The 24,834-nt window shown below is 44.3% G+C and overlaps 1 protein-coding gene across 1 annotated transcript; it reads right to left on the reverse strand.

The window, feature by feature from the left end:
• Positions 1-310: 310 nt before the first annotated feature.
• DKK3 (dickkopf WNT signaling pathway inhibitor 3) lies at positions 311-24,312 on the reverse strand. The gene is made up of 7 exons (XM_059474388.1): positions 24,109-24,312; positions 22,430-22,567; positions 21,837-21,920; positions 7,134-7,226; positions 4,800-4,944; positions 2,004-2,160; positions 311-860 (listed from the first exon to the last, which is right to left on the reverse strand). Exons 1-7 carry the CDS (start codon positions 24,265-24,267, stop codon positions 617-619), a joined length of 1,020 nt encoding a protein of 339 aa, XP_059330371.1. The 5' UTR covers positions 24,268-24,312; the 3' UTR covers positions 311-616.
• Between the last annotated feature and the right edge of the window lie 522 nt (positions 24,313-24,834).

The raw sequence follows: 24,834 nt of genomic DNA on the forward strand, positions 1-24,834 counted from the left end.
GACAGCTGGGAGCTGGGGAGTTTGGGGGGTCAGATTTTACTCTTAGCTGGCTATTGATTTTTTAAATCAATGACCTTTTAAGGTGGTAAAAATAATCACATCTTGTAACATGCACAGATTTGTGCCTTTGAAGTATATTAAAAATACAATTCTAAAGAAAAAAATTTAAATTCCTTTAAAAATTCCTTAAAATTTATGACTGCAATAGTGTCAGAGTAGATGGTTCTTTCCCCAGAGAAATAAAACAACTCTGAACATCCATACTCAAAGATCACTTGTATAGTTTCTAGTAACTTGAAATAATTGATGCTTGTGTGTATTTTTTAATGAGTACAAGTACAAAGAAGTTTATTTCTGACATACAAGAGGAAAGTACAAATCCAGAAGAGCACTCCTACGGTTCCCATTTGGCAGAAGGTTTGAAGCAGGCACTGAATGAATTCCACAGCAGCATGAACTCCACAGGGACATGCAGGTTTGGTGCACAGAGAAGGATGCTCCTTGAAGACCTTGTTTATTGCACTTCTATCCAGTAGTGTGTGTTCAGGGTTCAGACAAGCAAAATACTAAACAAAAATAAATCTAGAAATAACTAACTAAACTGGTGTTTTGGGCTTTAGATTTCATCTCCCAAAACCAGCTCCTGAGCTGCCTCAGGCTCAGCCTTCCAACCTGCTTGGTCCTCCAGGCTTTCTAATTCTCTCTGCACCTCCTGGAGGACACTGCTTTCCTCATAATCAGAGAGGAGATCTTGAGGGATCAAGCTGAGAAAGGGCATCTCATCCATGATCAGGGGATCTTCTTTTTCAGTGTGCTGTGTTTCATTGGCAGACAGCTGGCACACAGATGTGGTGCTGTGGCTGTTGGGAAAAGGCACATCTGGTCACACAGGACATCGTTTTGTGTTCTTCTGCTGTCTGTGAAATTCTCCATTCCCTCCCCATAGGCAAACATGTGAAATGCACAATGGATCTACCCCAGCTGACTTCACAAGCACCTGATTCTTACATGCTTGGCAGCTGGTGAGTTATAAATGTGATTTCCACATACAGAGATCCTAACAGCGTAATATGTTTGATCCTGCTAAACAAGAGCAGCGGCCCTCAAAACAAACAGGTAACAAAAAAAAGTCACTTGAATCTTCAAATTCCCATAGAAACTTCTGGACAGTTCAGCTACATTCACACCCCAATTAATTTCTGTGTTTCTGTATCCTCATCTGAAACGTTGTTCTTGCTAGAGCTGACATTTGCTGACAGACCTTCCCTGAGGTTAATGGCACACGAACAACAATTCTGGTTCTGATGGGATAGGATGGAATCAGCTCTGCTTGCTTCCTTTGATGACATTTATGAAACAAAATGTTACCCAATTCCTTTTCAAGCATGAAAAAACACAGAGTTGGACAGAGAAGAGAGAAATATTAATCTGCATCTCTATCCCAGCTATGATGCCTTGTTGGAAGTTAATATGATGCTGGAAGTGTAGGAGAAAACTTGGAGTGTTTATTTCATAGAAAACATAGGTTTTGTAAAAATGCTTTTAGCAAAACTGAAATGATCTCACTTTCTGCCAATGAAATTGCTGACGATAAAAATAACTCCTTTAAAAGAAATATTAAAAGCATCACCCATGAAAAGTTTGTATTAAAATTCTTTTAACATATCTTACATTCTAAAACAAGCAAAAATCTGACAGAAACCCAGTCTCACACAGAGAGTTGGTGGACAGGGACTGCATGCAGAGAATGAAATTGGAATGATGCATTTCAACAGCTGCTAGCACTGACTGATTAAAAAACAGTACCAGCCTCATTAATTCACACACTTAATTCACACTGGATTCATGTGCTGCCAAACTCAATTAGGCACATCTGTGAAGGACAAAGCAAAAACAGTCAAAACCTTTTCTAGTGAGGCAGAATGAGAGTTCTGTAGCTCCTGAGCACAGAAACAGCCCCCTGCCAAGCTCCCAGGCACGTGTTTGCCCAGCTCTGTGCTCACCTGTGGGGCTGGCAGCTCAGGCCCCCTGCACAGGGGCACAGCTCCAGCGCCCCGTCAGGCTCCAGGTCCCAGGTGATGAGGTTCAGGAGTCTGTTGGAAGGATCATGGCAGGGCTCTCCCTCCTCAGGTAAGGGTGTGCACACAGGGAACAGGAGCTCTGCAGGCCAAGGGAAAGGCATTTTAGCTGTCTGCTAAACTGGGGTGACCCCATGTTTAATTCCGCATGCACGACATAAAAAGAGGCTCCATCTCTTTTCCAGTTCCCTTTCGTGACAGGGAGCCACGAGCACGTTCTTTCCACTAGGTGGGAGTAAGGCATTTGAAGTTCATCCTTAATGAGCAAGATCAGCCCACTCAGAGCCTGCTCTCGAGGCAGCACAGCATCCCTTGGAAAATGAACGTTACAGGGAATCCTCTGCAATGAGTAACAGGTTTGAAATCTGAACAGACACATACCTCTCTATCTTAAACCCTGTTATTTGTTTCTATTTCTTTGCAGAGGCTGCAAATACAGAGCAATTGTTCAGAAACTAATGAGCTTACAAGAACTACAACTCAGATATTTATTTTATCAATATTTTATCGATTTATTTTATCAATTCTGCTGTGGGCAAAGCTGTCTGATGGCACCTGGGGCTCGGCACTCTCTGAATTTCAGCCTGTGTAAGACATTATTTAAAAAGGCTGTGTCCTTTGGGTTTCCTCATGTCAGTAACTCCCAATCTCAATCTGGAATTCAGCTCTTCCAGATGTTCCTAGAAAAGCTCCTTTCTTCCTCCTGTCTTCAGTCACCTCATATGGCAGGATGAAATATGAGAAGAATTCAAACTCTAAGTTTTTCAATCAGTTTTGGTCCAAAACCACATATATGTGTGTGCATGCACAGACACATGTGCTTTAATGCACATAACCTATCAGTTCCCAGTCTCAAAACATTATATACTGAGCAGCAAATACTCCACAGTTTACCACAGTTTTATATAAAAATACACAGCTTTATTAGGACAATCATTTGCAACTCTCCAGTGATGGAGAAAAGCCTTGAGGTTAGGCCTGACCTGAGAAACCCTAAAGCCCTGCTAAAGCAGAGAGCCATAGAGAATAAAAATGCATTGCTATTAATCAACAGCACTATTTTATGTTCTAACAAGAGTATTCTATCAATATCCATCAATGTTCTTACCTACTGATATATCTATATATCTATATTTATATAGAGATATAAAACAGTATTCTATCAATATTCATCAATGTTCTTACCTATTATATATATATATCTATATTTATATATATATATAGATATAACATTTTCTTAATTTTAGCATTCTATCAATATTCATCAATGTTCTTACCTACTATATATATGTGTATCTATATTTATATATAGATATAAAATTTTCTTAATTTTAGTATTCTGTCAATATTCATCAATGTTCTTATCTACTATATATATATATACTGAGATATATACATTGAGATATATATCTATATATCTCAGTGTATATATAAAATTTTCTTAATAACTATATATGTTTCTCCTTCCTAACCAAACTTACTTAGCATTGAAGGTCCACTATGCAATGCTCAATTTTAACGTGGGGAAGCTGAGCAGATTCTCTTCACTTTTAAATGGTGCTGGAGCTTTCTCCTTTGTTTTCCTGGAATGCCCTGCAGCCTGATCCACCAGGCCCAGCCATCAGTACAAGGCCTGCTCTGGCTCTCAGCAAGGAAAAAAGCTGGGGCAGTATGTCCCTGGTGTAGGGAGCTGGCTGGAATTGTGTGCTGTCACTACTAAATGAAGGTGAGCTGTGATAAATGCAGTGGGTACGAAACAGCAGAGGAAACTGGACCCCACCAAAGAGGATTGGGGATTGATTTCAGGCCCAAGACCTTCTCCTCTGTGCTCCCTTCTGTAAATCAACTTTCACATTCCCACGTGGAGTGACAGCATCATTCCTGTGTGTCCCTTGGCTGCCTGGTCCCCACTGCATGGTGTGATGCCCTGGAAGGCTCACATGAAACTCGGGCTGTGAAATGTGTCTGCAGCCTGATTCTGATGGGCTGCTTGCTGAGAGGAAGGAGAAGACACTTGCAGCCAGCTCATTAATTCCTTCTGCACATTTGTAATCCTATCACTTTTGGTAATTGTATGTAAATTTGACACAGAACTCCGTCTTAGAAATGAACTTTTTTGTGCTTCTGCTGCTGGTCTCATCTCTAGTGTGCAACAGGCTTTGCTTTCACCAGCATGCATCCCACCAGGCTGCTTCTCACTCCTGATTCTGTCAAGGTTTCCAATGGAGTCAACCCAGTGCATTCCACAGGCCAAGGGACAACAACCTCCTGATTCTGCAGAGATTTAACCACTTCCCCTGTGCAGGCCCACAGGGAAAAGCGGGGCAAGAATATTCTTGGGATTCACATTCTCTGAACCTCAGAGAAAGGAAAAACAATTCTTATCTCACTTGCTGCTCCTGTGTTTGTGCCAAATCGAATGCAATATGGAGATTGTTCACCCACAGGGAGGGTGTCAGGGCCAGGTGTGTGTGTGTGTGTGGGGACTGTGGGTGACAGCCACGGGATTCTGGGCACTGTGAGCAGGTGAGCGCTTGGCAGATTCAGTTTAGGTGTAATGTAATATATTGTAACATAGTATAGAATAATATAGTATAATAAAGTAATTAATTAACCTTCTGATATGAATGGAGTCAGATGCAAATTCGATACCCCTGGGCTCAGAAGAGCCAAACACCAACAGTCCTGCACTCTGAGCTGGGCAGGACAAAGCCTGGGTACCTTTGTGGAAAGCACAGCAGGTGCCAGGGCTGCAGTCGTGCTGGCTCTCACAGATGGTGCCGTTCTCCCCTCTGGAAATGGATCTCCTGCACTGGCCCCACACGCAGAGCTGCTCCCCACAGCACTCCACATCCCGAGAGCAGGGCTGCAAGGCAAGGGCAGGGCTCAGAGCTGGCACTGCAGCACCCAGAGCAGGGCATCACACACAGAACTGGCACTGCAGCACCCAGAGCAGGGCATCACACACACAGAACTGGCACTGCAGCACCCAGAGCAGGGCATCACACACACAGAACTGGCACAGCCACACTCAGAGCAGGGCATCACACACACAGAACTGGCACAGCAGCACCCAGAGCAGGGCATCACACACACAGAACTGGCACTGCAGCACCCAGAGCAGGGCATCACACACACAGAACTGGCACAGCAGCACCCAGAGCAGGGCATCACACACACAGAACTGGCACAGCCACACTCAGAGCAGGGCATCACACACACAGAACTGGCACAGCAGCACCCAGAGCAGGGCATCACACACACAGAACTGGCACAGCCACACTCAGAGCAGGACATCACACACACAGAACTGGCACTGCAGCACCCAGAGCAGGGCATCACACACAGAACTGGGCACAGCCACACTCAGAGCAGGACATCACACACAGAACTGGCACAGCAGCACCCAGAGCAGGGCATCACACACAGAACTGGGCACAGCCACACCCAGAGCAGGGCATCACACACAGAACTGGCACTGCAGCACCCAGAGCAGGACATCACACACAGAACTGGGCACAGCCACACTCAGAGCAGGGCATCACACACACAGAACTGGCACTGCAGCACCCAGAGCAGGGCATCACACACACAGAACTGGCACTGCAGCACCCAGAGCAGGGCATCACACACACAGAACTGGCACTGCAGCACCCAGAGCAGGGCATCACACACAGAACTGGCACTGCAGCACCCAGAGCAGGGCATCACACACACAGAACTGGCACAGCCACACTCAGAGCAGGGCATCACACACACAGAACTGGCACTGCAGCACCCAGAGCAGGACATCACACACGGCTGTGCTCAGAACTGGGCCCTGGGCCTGAGCACCACAATGTCCACTTTAAATAAATGTCACACTCCCACTGGTGAGGTAGAACTGCTTCACTTCTCAGCTGAAGCACACATGGAACTGCTGCCAGGCAGGAACCTGCACAGCAGAGCAGCAGCCCTGCATCCAGCCTGGCCTTGGGCACTGCCAGGGATGCAGGGGCAGCCCCAGCTGCTCTGGGCACCTGTGCCAGGGCCTGCCCACCCTGCCAGGGAACAATTCCTAATTCCCAATATCCCATCTAACCCCGCTCTCTTTCAATTTAAAGCCATTCTCCCTTATCCTGTCACTACATGCACTTGCAGGATGTCCCTCTCCAGCTGTCCTGCAGCCCCTTTAGGCACTGAAATGCTGCTCTAAGCTCTCCCTGGGCTCCTCTCTTCTGCAATCAAACAAAAAATTAATAAATTAAATGTCACCAGTGGAGAACATTACTGATTTTTTTCCATTGTCAAATGCAGTCCGGAACTAAACAAAATTTTCAGAAGAATTGTTCTCAAAGAGCAAAGCAAAAAACAAGTCTTACTAAAACCTGTTTTTTAGTTGTAATAAGAACCAGACCTCATTGGTAACCAACAGTCTTTGAAAAAACTCTCAGAAAAAAATCTCTTTGTGAATTTCTAGCTAAAGGTTGCTTTGTATGACAATTGCCCAAGTGTTTTAACCATACAAACCTCAGGAATCAACCCAGTAAGAGCCGTGTGTGTCACTTTGTTTCCTTTTTTAGGTAGACTGATTAACAATCTTAAACATTCCTAGCAGCTCAGCATTTCAGCAGCTTTTCCCTGTGTGGGCAGCCATACAAAAGCTGTGTTTCTTTTCCAGTGGATCCCACAGGATGCTGAACACAGGGCAAGGAGCAGCACTGCACTGGCACCACTAAAGAGGAAAATGCTCTGTAGCTGTCCAGCTTCTAGGGCAGGGAGGTGATCCCACCTCCCTCAGCCTGGGCTCACTTTACAACACACGATCCAGCTTTTACTTTCTTTAGCCTGCAAGTGTTCTGCTGAGAACTGAAAAGAAATGTGGGGAGGGGGGTCGGTGTTGGGCCATTTCAATCTTGATTTTTAATTACTCCCTGTTAACGTGAAAATTTATTTTACCCTCATGCAGAAAGCTTTGCAGCTTCTTTTCTGTCAATTTTGACTGGCTGACATTAGCAACAGTAACTTACTGAGTTTCTAAAGATCACATGAAACCCCATCTCATTCAGCACTTACTGTGTGCTGGGGCTTGCAGAGCTGACATTTGTATTCCAAGGTGGAGAACTGGCAATACTTCCCTGGTTCACAGTCTTCATCAATGATACACTCCTGGAGGAAAGGATAAAAGAGTGATTTATCAAAATTCATTCTCCTTGAAACACCACAAGTTCTTCACTGATTAGATTTCTTATTTGGGAACCAAGACAAAAAGCTTGTTGGGGTTCTTTGTTCAATCACAGCTCTGTAACAGGGCAGTGCCCTCTCCCCGGCTCATCTAAATCCTCTGGCCTCAAATTTCACCTCCTGAGCTTGTGGCAGTGAGGAGAGCACAGTGAGAGTGATATATTATTGCACCCTCATGTCTGGTTCACAGGGAGGGAGGGGGTGTTTTCCCATCTCATGGTTACCTCCTTAAAACTGTGTGATTAACCCTCTTCTCTAAATATTTTTTTTTCCTCTGGGGTGGAAACAAGTTAGTCAACAGAAGAATAACTCCTAGTTCTGAGTCACCTGTTTATGGCCTGCCCAGCGCTGGATTCTACCTTTGTTAGTGGAAAGGAAAAAGGAAAAAAAGGAAAAGGAAAAGGGGATTACACAAAAATGCCTGGATTCTCTGAATTAAGCACTTGACTGCTCTTTGGCACACACTAATCTCACTTGCTGATCAGCTGTGCAAGCTCTACTGAAAGTTCCCACTAAGCTTCTCCTTTCCTTCAGATCTCCTCCAGATTTGGGGGTTCCTGCCCTGGGCGAGGCAAGGCTGCTCTGCAGGAACCAGCCTCATCTAAGTTACCCATCCTGGCCACCTCTGATGTTTTCCAGCAGTTTACTGCGTTCATTTTGTGCAAATTCACAGAATCACTGGGTTGGAAGAGACCTTCAAGATCATCCAGTCCAACCCAGCCCCAACCCCTCAGCTGAACCCTGGCCCCCAGTGCCACATCCAGGCTTTGTTAAACACCCCCAGGGATGGGGACTGCACCACCTCCCTGGGCAGCCATTCCAGAGCTTTATCACTCTTTCTGTAAATAACCTTTTTCCTAATATCCAATCTATATTTCCCTTGGTGCAGCTTGAGACTGATTACTCAGAACACAGAACAGAAGCTAAACACAGTCTGGGGCCTGATTCTTTTCAAGTCCACAACTCAACATTTAAGTATATGTGTTTATAATTCAGAAGAAGTAATTTTAGCTGTTTTAAGGAATTAGTATCACCAGGCCTAGGCTGCTATAAATTATTGAAATGTTTTTCTGCTTCATTATCCCAGTACTGTGTGGGTTTTGGTTTTTTTTCTTTCTTTTTTTATTTTTTTTTTCTTTTCTGTTGCTACATAACCAGGTGGATCAAAATCCAAATATCCAAATGCTATGCGGTATGTTGGAGGTTTTGTGCTCCAGGTGAGCAGCCAGCCTCCTCTCTTCAGCAGCTAGGCCAGCTTTGTGTTTGTAGCTTTTATGAATGCTCTGTATAAACCATACCAGAACAGACTATTTCAGTGCTGCTCCATCCCCTTTCAGGCACACAGCCAGGTCTTGCTGCAGTCAGGTTTTCCAGCTGTCCTTCTCCACAAAGGAGAAACCTTGCCATGATTGCTCTAAGCTCATGGAATAACTCTAGCTCTAAAACCACCTAACACCAAAGTTGCAATTCTCCACTTGCTGCTTCCTCCTGAATTAATGAGTCCCACACCAAAAAACTTTTTCCTCTTACTGAATTGTGTCCCACCAGTTCAGACATTCAGTTTTATGAGAGTTTCCAGTCAGGGGGAAAAAAAAAATCCCTTTGTGGTTTTCTTTCCTGGCATGGCAAAGGCTTCCCTTCACATGAGCTCTGTGAAATTGTGTGCCACACTCCACAGACACCCAGAGTTCATGCAGAACTCAGTTGTGCTTACATGTATTTTTAAAATTATTTATTTTTCCTTATTTAATCAGGCAACAGAGCTTTTCTGATTCAGCTACCCTTAGACAGAATAATTGCTGGACAAGGAGCAAATCTGAACACCATCATCAGCTGCAGCACATTCTGAATAATCCATTTTTTCCTGGAACTGCAAAACCAAATTATCTCAGAATATTTTGTCATTGCAGGAGCAACAAGGTAAAGTGAGGAGAAAGAGAGGTGGCCTCTGATGTGCAGCAGAGCACACAAGCTGGGCAGATAACTTGCAGACAGGGTTAGGCACACTGATAATGCTGCACACCTCTCTGAAATCCCTTCTGGCGTAGTAACAGTTAATGCTGTGGCAAAGGAAGAGGCTGTTTGGGATTAATACAGAGTGAAAGCAGCACTGCCCGTTTATCAATGGGTGTACTGGGACACACCAACAACAGAGGCCAGGATGGAGAACCCATGCCATGGACCTGCAAGGACACACTCAGCATCCTGTGGACTCTCACTATAATACTGTGCTCTGCAGTGAATATCCTGCAGCACCTGGAAGCTATTTGGGCATTAGGATCTCTTCCAAAACCAACAGGGAAAAAAAAAAAAAAACAAAAAAAAAAAAATTGAAAATAATTGAAAAGGTTCCTATGTCTGCTGAAACAACTGCTGCTGAAAGAAATGTCAGGTTTCTTGTCTTTGGTAGATTATGTCAAAGATTATTGCTTTCCTAAAGAATGATTAGTGTCCATTTTATTTGAAAATACAGCAGTGAGTGATGTTGGTGATAGCTGAACGGGGCAGGTGTGGCTGAGCAGGCCTGAGCTGGGGGACAAGCTTGGACAGGAGCATTTCCCCCAGGGCTCTGCACACAGGGAAAGGCACAGAAGAGGAGAATTTCCTCTCTGTGTGATGTGCCAGCCTGCACCCACAGCATGGGCTGGGCTGGAAGGGGCTGCAGGCAGCTCTGCAGAATGGGCTCTGTGAAAAACACCAATCATCGCTTGTTTTTAAAAGTTTAATAGTAATAAAATGGTTATTAAAATAGTCATATAATTAGAGTAATAATAATTTGGACAATTTGGATTAGGACAATATGAGACAATAAAAACAAAAGAGTTATGGACAGTCCAGGTACCTTTTTCTGGGCAAAATAAGCCTGAAAAAGGACCCACATTAACAGAGGATTAACCCTTAAAAGCAACAGCCTGTTGCATATTCATACACCTCATACATGATGCATAAATTCCATTCAAACACAGGATTCTGTCTGGGCAGTGTCAGCTTCTTCCTCTGAATCCTCACAGCATCTTCAGGGCAGCGTGAGGCAGGAAGAAGTTTATTTCTGATAATGGGGCAATAAATTCTCTTTCTCTGAAAGATTCAGGTGTCCTGTGGCTGCTATCTGGGGTGAGTCCTTTCTTTAGAAAAGTATCTTACATAGCATAGATTCTATTTTAACACTATCTTATAACCTAAAACTATATTTAACGCTCTACTTACGAGAATTAATACAGCATCACTTTCTAACATAACCCATATAATATTCATTTCAATATTTGCCAAAAGCCAATCATAAAATAGGCATTTTTCACAGGCTGATGCACTGCACCCAGCCCAGCCCAGCCCAGGGTGGGCCACGTCACCTCTGCCCATACCAGGGAGCAGAAACAGGGACAAGCCAAGAATTCCTCATTTCAAGTCACGAAAGGAGAACAACAAGGCAGAGTTAACCAGCTTTCATACAGAAACCCACTGTCTTTGGCAGTGCTTCTCTGGTTTCTGTGCCTCACTGTGGCAATACCTTTAAAGCTGTTTTGCTGGTGATACAGTATGTACTGAAATAACACTCATTTTGCTTTCATCTTTTTCCCCTTAATCCTTAATTAAAACCCTAACTGTAGACTAAAAAATATTCTGATGATGACTAACCTTCAAGATGGACTCATTGATTTTAAATACACAACTGGCATTTGATTTATCCTTTCCCCACTCACACTCACCCTGCCTCCACATTCTCACAAAGTTCTTCAAAGGTAACTTTAAACAAAACACTACTCATATCTTCAGCAAATATTTGTCTGGGACTGTCTTGAGTGAGACTTTCCTGGGCTCTTTACTCTTTTGTTTAGAAGCCAAAAAAGCAGAGGAAGGCACAGCCATGACAATAGAAAACATTTCTGTGGTTCTCTGGCATGGGAACGGTGAGATTCACGCAAGAGAACCCCTTTTCCCCTCCCTGTGTAATCTACATGGCTCAGTTTGCTGGCCTGTTGTGATCCAGGTAGAGTTTGTGCCTATAAACTCCTGCAGGAGCTGAGGGGAAAGGCAGGATTGTTTTCTGCACAGCTGGTAAGCCAAAACAGCCCTTCCAAAGTGTTCATTCCTAAACCTCTGTGCACTTCAGGCGCTCGAGCCACGAAGTGTGGGGGCAAAAATCAATGATTTTGGAGAGGTGAGGAAGTTCTGCCAGCAGAAACACAGCACAGGAAACAATTCCACTAGAGCAACTGGTGTGACAATCAGAAAATGAGTTTTAGTAATAACCTTGGAAATGCGTGGGAGCACCTCTCACTGTATTTCGGGACAACTGTCCTCCAAAAGCTTCTCTAAACAAAAGCCCCTTTACATGTTAATTAAAAACTCCTCACACAAAGCAATTCCCTTCTCAAAAACCTGTAACTCTGGTGAAACTCAGTGTTAGCCTCCACAAACCACAGCCACAGGTCCTTCCCGAACAGTGCCAGAGCTGCACCAGTGAGACAGCAACAGCTCCTGCTGTGGCTGCAGTGCCATGGTCACACTGGCACTGGCATCCCTCAGCAGTGAGTCCTCCTAAGAGTTAACATTTCTGTGTTTACCAATCCCCTCCTAGGTTTTGTTTCAATTTCTGTAAGTTGTTTCACGCAGGGCTGCTCTCCATTACTGCAGCAGATGGCAAAAACTGCTGAGTAGTAGGGAAAAAAAAGAGGCATAAAAACCTGTTTTATATTCTACATGTATTAAAAAAAAAAAAAGGCAGAATTACATAGAATGGAATACTGCTTTATGGAAACTACTACCTAAATTTGAAATGCAGTAGCATTCCAGTTCCTAATCTCTCCGTTGTCTAGACAGGGCATGCAATGCATTTGTCTTTAATGAGATATGGATTAATTTGCCTTGAAATACCTCAAAACCTCTGTAATACTTTCCAGCAGCACAAGTCTCTCACTGCTGTCCTGCCAAGCACACAGCACTGGTAAAATCAGGAACTTCTGTTAAAAAGAGACGTCCTAAAAAGAGCAGACATGAGCTGAGAGCTGTGCTGGGGGTCAGGGCTGTGGGGAACACCAGCTCCTTGGGTGGCTGCTCTACAGGAATGTGCCTGCTGAGCTCAGAACCCATAAACAACACTAAACAAGTCCCCAGGCTCCGCCTTGAACTTCTCCATAGAGCTAATCCCATCCGATTCCTTCTCCCCCATTTCCCGGAAACATTTCATTTGGGAAAACTTCATTTCTGGTTCTCCACACGGGACAATATAAATGGAGGCAAAATACGTCTACATGACATAACTGAAAGTGGCCTGAGCTTGGCTTTAGGTACCCAAAGCAACACAGCTGTGTTAGCCTTAACATGGTGTCAAAAAGGGAATTATTGAGGCAGGCTGTGATCCCCAATAAACTGCTCACCACCAGGGCAAGAACTGCATCCCTTCCTGCACCACCTGCTTATTCCCCCACACAAACAGTGATCCTGGCACTGCTCAGACCCTGGTGCAGTTAATGCTCAATGGCAAAAGAGGAAATAAATAAAATACAATCTTATCCACGGCTTCAAGGAATTTACTCCAATGAAAGAAGAAACTACACCCAAAAAAACCTAAATAAACAAAACGAAAAAAAATCCTGGCAAATGCCTCAGAATAGTGAGAAAAATGGTACCTAGGTGCTCTCTCAGACCATGCTCTGCTCACTCTTGGTCAAAACCTCTCTGTATGCCTTGTAATAATTTAATAGCAGGTCACTCTGCAGAAGCAGCCACTTCATTTTCTTCCCTCACCCTTCTTTTTCCTCAGTAAAAAGAACCTGATCTTGGCAGGACTACAGCTTCTGCAAATGCTCTTGTGTAGGAAACACAGTGCCAAGTACTCATTTCAATCTGGTTTGCAGTGGTATCAAAGAGGGCACATGAGAACTATTTTAATTTAATAAATTATATATCTGTCAGGTAATTAACTTAGTCTGGAAACTAAGAGCTAGCTAACTAGGAAAGGAGAAAAGGACTGTGTCTATGTGTGTGTGTATACATATTTATACATAAGTGAGGTCAAAATACTGATGCACATTTATAAATAAAGCTTTCCTAACAAGTCTGCAATTTATAGTGCTAACTGAGAAATGCATCCACCTGTGGATCTGTTGATGGGAGAACAGCAACTCTTTGATCTTTGATAACCAGAAGTGTCTAAGCACTCGTGCTCTGACAGAGCCTGGGTTTCACTCCAAATGCCCTGAGCTCCAGCAGCAGCTGTGGAGCCACTGTAGGGCTGTGCCACAAACCTGTGAAGTGCCATTCTTAGTGAGCACAGACACAGCTTGGAGGCAGTGATGCTCCCCAGGAGCTGGGTCTGACTGCAGGCTGCTCTTGTCTCTGCAGTTGGCAGCTAAAAAGAAGTTCCTGTGATTCACTACTCAACTATGGCAGTTCTGCAAATCTGTAAAAGCAAAACAAGGCAGAGTAGCTGTACGCAGCCAGGATGTGAAACAGCTGGAGGAAAATAAAAGCCTTTGGAAACAGGATTTCTGTACTTAATAGCTGCTGGCTAATCTTCACCACCAAATTAAGAGTAGCACACCAAGAGTAAGATGTTGACCTGTGCCCCGTCCCTCACTAAACTGATTTCAAACCCTGAATCTTATGGGCTTTGTTCCTTTATAATGTGCTTTTTTTGGTAGTCTATGGTTTCAACAGACTTCAACAGATTCTGTTAGAGGTGCCAGCCAAAGACAATAATACTGAACAGCAGTACATTGGTGAGGATCCACATTCAGTGGATTTTGCCCATGGCAGAGCTGACAGTGTAGGAGACTGCTTTTACTGTAGAAGAAATGGAATAGTTTATTTTCCATGAGCTGCAGATGGAAGTAGAAGAGGTTTGAATTACGGCAACAGCATTGAAATAAATTATCTCCAGCATGCAAGGATTTTGGAACATGAGATCCATGTTTACCTAAGGCTGAAATAGATATTTGGGTCATAGGTGTGGACTCTTTGAAGCTTTGTCAAGACCTCCTCTTTGGGGCATTTGCTGGGATTACAAAAGAGCCTCTTTTATTTTATTATTCCCTTAATTTAATTTTCCATCTGAAATCATGTGCCTAGAGGATATTGACAACATGAGATGTTCATGAATATTCATTCCATTTCTAAACAAACACAAATGAGAAAGAAACGAAAAAGGGTCTTCAGCACACTCTTTTTGTCCTTCCAAAAGGAACATGAGAATACAAACATACTGCAGATTTCCAGCATGTATGAAGTCCAAGAGAAACACCAGGGGACCAAAACCTTCCCTTGCTGACAGATGTCAGGTATCTGGGATCCAGGAAAATCACTAAGGCTCCCCTTTGCCTGACACCACCGTGTCCTAAGATACTGCTCCTCCCCTTGGGCTTTCTAAGGGAAGAATTTTGAGGGATTCCTCATATGATAGAAATTCAGGAGCAGGCTCTGAGTCATTTCCACACAGAATAACAAGTAAACAGACCCAGAACTCCCACCCCACCCTGTGTACCTTTAGCACAACCATGCTGCTGCGTTACAGTATGTGTGACTGGAAGGGAGAAGGGGATTTGTTCTGAAGGTGAGGATCAGGACAGGGCAGGGGGCTGCAGAGGTGAGGAACCACAGTGATGCCATCACCAGAGTGGTGTCCCTCAGTGCCATCAGGGACTCAGCCTCTCGCAGGCCAGCCAGACACTCGCTCCACAAAAGAAGCCAAAATGCTCCTTGTGAGTCACATGGGGGCAAGGACAAAGTTGAGACTCACTCAGCTGACAGAGAAATGCATTTCTCGAGGCATTGCACTGCATTTCAAACCACCATTCTATAGTAGGAGTCCTGGTAAAATCTATGTATTGTATAAGTGGCCTTGCCCCAGTCCTAGTTGTTCTAGATGGGCTGCAGCTGTGATGGCCTTAATTGGGCAGCAGCTGTGGCTAGTGAAGATAACTGGGATAAAAGGGGGTGGGTTGGCTGGTCAGGGAGAGCCTTGATGAAGAAGCAGGAGGAACACTGCTGTGAAGAGCTGCTCGTGAGAAAACCACCCAGAAGGTATGGGACTCTAGAAATATGATAACAACAATATGATAACAACACCATTCTAGAGCTCTCCTTCCTCTCCACTAAACAGACACAACTTCAATTCCCCATTTTCCTTCAATTTCCATGGTTTAGCTTAATAAACCATAGTGCAGAACACCTTCAAGCTGGACTGGTAACATCTCACACCTCTTCCTGACTCTACACAAATGGAAATGCTGAGCAATCACTGATCACCTTCGTTCTCTTTCCTCCTACTCACTGGTGTAAAACCAGTATCATTCCACAGATTTTGTAGAATCTAGCCCTCCTCAAGTCCAGGCAAAGATTACATTAGGCTCATCATATATGGAACAATGTGTTATAGTTCCAACCTCCCAGCCACAGCAAATTCTGCCACCCTGCCTATGACAAGACAGATGTAAGCAACTTTAACCCATTTATCTGCATCCTCTGCATCTATCTCAACCAGTCCAAATTATAACAGAGGCAAATAAAAGATTTAAAAAAAAAAACCCTCTGCAATACATCCAATGCTGTAGCCTGTATTTCCTAAAGCCTTAGCTGCTGTTGTTACCCTTCCAGCTAAGGCTTGCTACTTAATTAGATAACATGGTTTCAGCTAAAATCTCAAATAAGCAGCTGCTGGAGCCAATGGATTAAGTTACGTAATCAAAACCAGTGGAAAAAAAATTCTCATTTGCCTTAAAGCTTTTCCTCTCATGGGTAATTTGCTACATGTGTATGGCAAGAGGAAAGAAACACTGCTGATGAACCTTCAATGGAGAAAATCCATACTATGATCTCTTAACAGATGTCACCAGATCACAAAATTGCCACCAGCACACATAAAAGATTCACTCTTCTGGATGGATGTTACCAGAAAGAGAAGAGAGCCCCAAACATTTCTCTTAGAATAAACAGGTTGATCTAGGAGAGGCAGAAAACAAAATCTTTCATGGTGATTTGCTTTAATATCTCCCTATGACTTGGGCATGGTCCATGAAATCCAGTTGCACAGCCCTGGATCCCCAAACTCGGTATTTAGCTACTCAAAGAGTAACAGCCTAGGGAGAGAAAAACGCTGAGGTGACAGTTCAAACAATTTGATAAAAATATTCTTTTTCTTTGGGGTTTAGCTGGAATAGAAATACCACATTACAGCACATGAGGATCTGGCAAATTTCTTACCAATTCTAAATACAGGCATAGACTGGAATTGCTAATGAAGACTTTTGGAATGTCTATTAGTACTACATAGTTGTGTTTCCCTAACTCAACAGAAAACAAACTAAACTAGACTAACAGGAAATATGAGAGAAATCCTAGTCACTCTTTTACTATTTTTTTCATTACTAACCAAGTAAATTTACTAAAGTTATCTAAACTGCTTCAGACTCCCACTGATACAAACAAGAACAGGATTTGATACCTTTAATTAGGAATAACCATTTTGCTGTTCCATCAGTTTGCTTGTCTGGAAATCTAAGCCACCATTTAAGAGGGGAGTAAAAAAAACCCCAAAAAGCTACTGATCTGTGTTCTCTGACATGGCTGGGTGTGTTTCCAGCCAGAACACCTGCCCGGCTTCACCCTCAGCAAAAGGCACCTTGTTTCTCCTGCCCCTGGTAATTACAGGGATTCCCCACCCTCCTCCTCAGAGAAGTTTCTTTGTGCAGGATCAGGCCTGACACTTGTATTTCAAACTCCTCCTGGCAGCCCTTTGCAGTTACTGAGGCCAGCATTCAGACTGGCTTCTGGCCACAGCCCAGTGAACATCAGATGGCTGTCAAAACCACTGGGTTTAGATACTCTGCCATCCTCTCATCCATGACCTAAATTAAATCCCTTAACAGCTTTTGCATCACTAAGGAGCACTTGCTGCTTATGGAGTTACCTGTGAAGTCTCAGAGATATGCACACAGTCCATCACCCCCTTCATACAAGAATAAGTCCCTCTCTACAACAAGATTCACAGCCTGAAAACACTCCAGATTAATAAGAGCAACTCATAATGTCAATTGAACAATTCTTCTCATCTTTAGCTAAACCCAGTTTCCCTTTGCACATCATTTTCTACTCTAACAAACACAGGCTACTTGTCCCCATGAACTATTCCCACTTGCCCCAAAGCTTCATATTCTACACCGCTGAGACCAAAACTGAAAAGGGAACCAAAAAAGGGGGCTCAGTAAGACATTAAGAACTGGCTGAGGATGTCTAACCATGCCTGCCTGAGGAGACATGGCTCTCCAAAACAAGCACAGTTCACCTTATCTGCTCCTCCACCAAGGATCCCCTAAAGGGTGGCTGCTGTGCAGAACAGACCTGCACTGCCCCATGATTAATGGGGCAGAGCAGGCTGGACAGCTAAGAGCAGACTCAGAGTACCAGGGAATGAAATTATTAAATATACAAAACCTACCAGATTTAGATATTACGTGGTTTTTGGCTAGGCAGAGACCTGGATTTCAACCCAGGAATGCACTTACAGTGTCTATTGATAGTTTAAGGTTGTTGAGTGCAAGTCACCAGGGAGTAAAAGTTCTGTGAAAAAAGCAACAAAAAAATTGGACCCAAATATAAGACTGCCCAAAGCAAGTGTCCTCCCTGAGATATCAGGGAGCAGAAGTCAACACTAAAATGCTGCATTTTCAAACTTCTGCCATTGACTCCTCTCCTGCAGTGCTGCTAATGGAAAAATTGCAATTTCCACTCCATTGATTCTTCCTTCTCAGTTTCCAAAGCTTCCTTTCTACAGAGCACTGGTAGGAACTCCTGTCCCTGCAGCAGTATGAGCCTCAGAGAGAGCAGCTCCAGTACATGGTTGGTGAAATCACAGACAAGGTGCCCAAAGAGGAACCAAGTGGTTACCTTGGCAGTGAAATGAGAAATGCATTCTGTTCTTCCAGCTCCCTGCTTCTCACTCCCTAGATACCAACATCATTAACAATCTCCTTCAAAAAAGAGAATTGAAAGCTAACAGATATACTTCTACTAAAATTTGAGAAAAAAAAACCCAAAAACTGCAAAGAAACCCACAAAAACAACCTAGCTAAAAAGAGGCATTGCTTTTTTTTATTATTTATCATAGTACTAGAGAGAAGAAAAAAGGTTGGGTACACTAGCTTTGAATTACAAGAGAGAGCTTATAATGGAAGAGAGAGTAAATTACTGTTCTGAATGGAAGTGAGAAGAAATGCAACGAATATTTCTGTAGCAAACCTTACCAGTACCAGTTTTGCTTCATTCTATTTTTCATCCTTGCTCTTCCTTGGTTAGGCTAATACATCACACCTGATATAGGCCTAGCCAACGAGCTAGAAAAGATTTTGATTTTCATAGGATAATGAGGAATGCTGTTATTTTTTGCTGTGCTCTGTGCTTGAACTTTTGACTGAAAATACTTTATTAATTTGCAAGCTACCCAGTGCTCCCTGAGAAAACAAATTACAGAGTATTTGAGCCTTAAATCCAGCAACAAATGGATGTGAAGCCCTCCACAGACTTTATGCCCATCCAGCTACCTCTTGCCTGTGTTTGGCCTCTATAGGGACACAGAGTGCTGGATTGAAGCCTGACATCCACAGGGGTGCCTGCCAGCCCTCAGTGACATCTGAGACAGTGAATGTGAGTCTGGGAATGCACTTGGGGTTCGCAGAAATGCAGTGCCTCTGAGGAATGGCAACGAGCCCAGCCCCACTCGTGGAGACTCCAAAGAGCCCCAGGCACAAAAGCCCTGCCAGAGGAGCCCCCACTACCAGAGAGCAGCCCGAGGGGAATGCTGCTGGGATGCAGAGCCAGGAAGAGACAGTCTGGAAGGAAAAGCCTGTGTGGGGAGGATTCTCCCTCGTGCTTCTGTCATATCTGCCTTTTATGTACGTATACGTGCTTATGTACATTTATTTATCTGCTCTGTGTGTGTATTGGTACCTGCTGCAGGAGGACAAGCACTGGGATTTAAAATGCAGGCACAACCTGTTTTCCATGGAGCTGCTTCTCCAGGGCTGGATTTCTCATTGCGGCCAGTAAGTGGATTTATTATTGCAATGCAGACACTTCTCTGCCTTCGTGTGAGGCTCTTCTGTCATCTCTCAAAGCCCAAAAATGTCACGTGAAAAGCTTTCAGTGATTTCAGAGGCTTATAACTCACAGAAAATAAATGTAAACTGGGGAGGGGTAGGGCTCCAGTTATCACAAATTACTGCAGGAATGAATGACACTGAGCTTAAATTTCAGAGCATGTGGTTTGTGACAGTGCTTGGAAAATTCTTCTTTCTACCAACCAAATTTGTGAAAAGCAGGAGCTGTGGAAACCCCTGACTTGTATAAATAAGGGCTACAAACTGAGCCTGTGGAACCAGTGGAATGACTTTTCCACCACCTGTGGTCTGTGAAGCCTGTGGCCTGGAGAGTGACCAGGACATGTCACAGTGTCTCACAAAACTTCAGGTATGAAAATCTGTGCACATAAAAGTGACCTAAGGGTCCAGTGCAAAGTTTTCTGCAACTCATTTCCCAAGACTTTCACATTAAGTTTGCAGACCTAAGCAACAATGCCTTTTCACTTGGACAAAATCTTTCTTCTGCTTCACAGATCTCTCCACAGCACCACTCCTTTCCTTGCTGTAACCCAATTCTTCCCATTCTTAATGGCATTACTCCTACAATATTTCTTTGTCCTTGCAATAGCAAAAGTGATTCATATTCCCCCTTCATGTCTAAAGTTTGCAGGCATTTTCAGATTTGCTCCTTTTAGGCACCTCTTAGTCACATTAATTTCACTCTCTCCTTAACCAAGGACCAAGCACATCTGGAGGCTGCTTCTCCTCCAAGCTGGCAACCTCTAAATAAGGTGTTTGTACCCTGGGCATGCTGGAAGTTCAGAATGAGTGTGAGGGGGGAAATGAGCATTACCAGCGCTGCACCGGGGCTGCCACCACGAAATCAGACAAAAATCATCTGTGCATTCAGCCCTCACATCCTTCAGCTGGAGCTCTGAGAGCACTGGGAGAGCTCTGCGTGCAGCACTGGCTTGGTCAGTGAGGCAAACTTCCCAGATGGAAAATGCAGCTGTACCTTGATATATGAAGCTTATAAGGAACTGTGTATGAAACCTGGAGAAAGTTCATTTAGAAGTAATTTTTGCAGCTGTGAGAATGATTAGCCACCACAGGCAAGCCAAATACATGATGAAAATCACTAGTGTTGTGTTGCAGTGCTAAGAAGGATAAAAAGTTTGCCTTTGTACACTGGGTTTGAAGGTGATGATCACATTTGCTTGGAAAAAAAAAATTGTATTGTCTTCATTACTTATTAAAAAGCACTGTGTAGGATGTTAACACTTTGTATAGAATTAGCTGCAGTTTAGAATAGTTAAAATTTATTTTATACCTTGAGTTTTCACTTAAGCTACAAGCATTGCAAAATAGTAAAAAGAAAACAAGTAAAGTTAATAGTAAAAAGAAAAAAAGTGAAGTTGCTTGTGTGTGCTGTATGTTGCTGCTTGCCATTTTCAAGCTTAAATAGCAGTATAAAAACATGAGCCTGCAAGAGGGAAAACTTTAGAAAAGAGGCACTAATTTCAGGTTCTGTATCCATTAGAAATCGGACCTACTGACATAATTTTTCCATAATTACATTTATAAAATGATTTCCATAATTATATTTATAAAATAGTTACAGAGCTGCTTCTGTGAAAGAACTGGAGGTAAGTTCTAAAAAAAGCCAGGATATGTTGAAGTAAATCAAATCACAAACTATTAGTCAGATGAAGCCAGCTCTCAGAGGAAACCTGGCAAGCCCAGTCTTAGTAAGAGCACAAAAAATATTCCACTTTGGTAAGACTATAACCAGAGAAAACCCAATTTTTTAAAGCAGTGGTATGTGCTGAATTTCTCATGGGACTACTGATGTTTAACAAATGTACCTGTGCTTGCAAGGCTCATGTAAAGAATATTATTGATCTTTTGATCTTTAAACTCCTTTGAGAGTCCTTAAACAACCATATTTTTAGGGGAGGGGGATTTATTGTCCCATCTCTCTCCCTTCTCCTCAAAGTGGCATTTCAGAACCAGTTGTCCATCACTTGTTAGGCATAAAAAGCAAATAGAGCCATCTGTTGTTCCATAGATTCCTCATAAATGAATGATTTGGGGTTATTTATTTTCAACTGTTTAAATCTATGAAGCATTTTTTAATGGAAGACAAGATCACTGTTATACAAAGGATTTATCCATACTCACTGGAAAGGGCTGTGTAACTACCTTTGCTATTTGATATTTACATTTGACAGACAAATAGTCAAACATGTCTATTAACCACAACACTGGAACTCTGTTTCCAAGTCATAATATTCTAAAGTTAAACTAATTAAAAAACACAGATGTTTTTGACTGCTTACCCCAATAGTTTTATGTTTGAAAACATTGCAAAATTTTGTTAGGTGAACTCTGTCACAGTCTTCTGAACAAGGAACCCAAAGTTTTTGTTTGATTTTCAAAAGAAAGAAACGTGCTCACTTACATGATTCCTTTTGTTTTCTCCATCTCTTATGGATGTGATAACTGTCTCAGAAAAAACTGTTGATCCAGTTTTGTTATCTGTAACCTGATACCGGAAAAGAACAAAATATCAAACTACAGTTTTTATTAGTCCTTTGTTACTCTCAGCCCTACATCCTGCAATCATTAACCCACTCCCACCCCCTCTTTTTTCCCCACTTTGCTGTCACTCTTAATAAACCATAATCAGAGGGGAAAAGTAGATGACAGAGCTACCTCCCTGTCTATTTAAAATGGCACTGTAAAGGAGCCAACTGAGCAGGAGATGGTTGGGTTTTCATTCCTCATGTAATAGCTGTAGCTGTGCCCCATTTTTAGCAGGCCCTTTTTCAAAATAAATTGTTATTTCACACTAACCTTTCGTGACAGGTGTCTTTAACACTGTGACTAGTCAAGCACAGAAGATACAATCAAACCCCAAAGTAATTATCATCAGGAAAATTTACACTCCAAATTATTTTGTGAATAACCATGTAAAACTGGGCTGGGGCAGGGGAGGTTTGAAGAAAACCTGCTTAAGAATGGAGAGCTCACCATATACAAGTTTTCTCATACCTTATCAATTTCTTGATGGGTCTGAACAGTTCTGTTGCCCACTCTGGTTTCCGTGTTGGACTCGTTATGGTAGTTGGGAGGTAAATCCTCAAAGCTGACTTCTGACAGCTTTTTTGCCCCTTCCTCTTCGGCTTCCATCTGCCAAATTATGAAAAACATAACAAAACAACTGAAAACTAGCAAAAATGTCACAAAAGAGGCCGAGCCATGCTTCCTGCGCAGGCCCCAGTGACTGACACTACCTGCTCCAGACACTGCCTGCAGCTGCTCTTTTCAGGGGCCACAAAAACAGAGCTAAACCCTTCAGCTCTGGGCTGGTAAAGCAAAGCCAGTCTCTGGGAGGGAAAAAAGTGTGCAGGCCACTGGCAATTTGGTATCTGCACAGGCTGGTGTCAGTGGAGAGCCCAGCTTTCTGCTCTTTGCAGAAAACTCCAGGCAGACTTTCCGTTCTGACAAAGAAGAGAAAATCTCCTCACAAGAGGAGAGAGAAACAAAAGCCCCTTCAAGTCAACCCTGCAGATGAGGGTGCACACATCCAGAATTTAATTCTCTGTTTCAGTTCCTGCTGTTTCTGTGGGATGAAGAAGGGCGTGAATCTTGCAAACACACAAGAATAAATCTGTCCTTTTATTTGCAGAGCTAGGAGGCCAAAAGTTCAACCAGGATGAACAACAGGATTTTCCCCAAGACAAAATCCCTCCTTTTGGTGTGTCTGTTTATTTTAAATTACAGCTGCAAATCTTTCTAAGTGCAAACCATTTATCTCCTAAGACTCTGCTCAAACAATTCACACTTTGCGCTGCACCCAGGCAGCAACCCAGAACCGACTACAGAAAAACAGACAGAAATTCTGATTACACCCTTAACATCTTCACAGCATTGTAAAGAATGGTTTGTCTCAATGTATTTGCAGTCTAAATGAAGTGGATAACGGTGGTAGATTTCAGAAACCATCCAGAGGACAGCAAAAGACCCGAAATTAATTTAATTATAGTAAACCAAGTCTGTTTCTGCAGCAGGTTGTCAGTTACAAGTTTTTGCAGATTAAATATTTTTGAACGAGAGGAGAAGAGAACTTGAAAGGAAGATTCTTAAGAGGTAGAGGAATGAAGAGCCCACAAGAAAGGGGAGTGCAGGGACAAGGTGTTTTGACAACCATATGAGAACACTGGTTTGGGGTCTGGTCTCAATTTCTGGCTCTGAAACAGATCCTGGGCAATTCCGGGCCAGCAATTTCAGATCAAGACATGCAATCGCACCGCAGGCAAGCTGCTCCTCCACACATTCCCAGGACACTTACAGCCCCGAATGCCGGCTCGGGACGCCCTGGTGCTCCTTAGCTCCCGCGGCACAGAGACCATCCCGTGGCTTTTCCCTTCGCTCCTCCCTTCGCCCCGCTCTGTCCCTTTGTCACCAGCCGGACCATGGCCCGCACCTCTGCCCGCCGCCCCGGCCCGGCCCATCCCACCCCATCCCATCCCATCTCATTATCCCATTGCATCCCATGCCATCCCATTATCCCATGCCATGCCATCCCGGGATGGCACCGGACGAGCCCCGAGGGCCGGCGCGCACCGGGCCGGGGAACCCGCGCCGCCCACAGCCGCTCCCTCAGGGCCGCCGCGGGGATGCTGCCCGGCCGGGGAGCGGCGGGAGCAGGGAGCCCCGGCCGCCCTCACCTCCTGCACGGCGTTGCGCAGCTTGTGCTGCGTGTCCTCCATCAGCGCCTCCACCTCCCGCAGCATCTCGCCCAGGCTGGCCGCCCGCCGCCGCCCGCCGCCCGCCGCGGGCCCGCACAGCGCGGCCAGCAGCGCGGCCAGCAGCGCCCAGCGCCGCATCGCACCGGCCCTCGGCTCCCCCGCTGGCCCTGCCGGCCCTGCTGTCCCTCCGCTGGCTCCCCGCTGTCCCCACACGCTGTCTCTCCGCTGTCCCCGCTGTCCCCACGCTGTCCCCGCTGTCCCCGCGGTCGCTCCGCGCTCAGCGCCGGCGGGCGGGCCCGGCCCGGGCGGGTGGAGCCGCAGCGCCCGCCCTGCGAGCGGGGAGGATGCTGAGAGACGGCGGAGATGCCGAGGGGAAGGAGCAGCGCGAGTTTCCCGCTCAGAGCCGAGACCTTCTCCAATCGGACAGATCAAATCGGACAGATTTGATAGGAAGAGGACGGTGGGAGCTGCGTGGCACCTCCGCCGTGTGCTTTGCTTTCCGAGATGCTCTCGGCTCAGAGGGATGACCTGCATCCGGCTGGCAATAGTAGAATAGTAGTAGAATCGTAGTAGAATCCACCCAGTCGCCAACTTTGAAAGCTAGATACTTCTTTGTAATATCTTTGTGAATTTGGGCCTCAAACCAAATTCCCATAAGTTCCAGAAGGACTTACACTCTAAACAGAATAATTGAGGATCAGAAGG

This window comes from Ammospiza nelsoni, chromosome 6 (assembly GCF_027579445.1).
Source record: "Ammospiza nelsoni isolate bAmmNel1 chromosome 6, bAmmNel1.pri, whole genome shotgun sequence".
Classification (NCBI taxonomy): Eukaryota; Metazoa; Chordata; class Aves; order Passeriformes; family Passerellidae; genus Ammospiza; species Ammospiza nelsoni.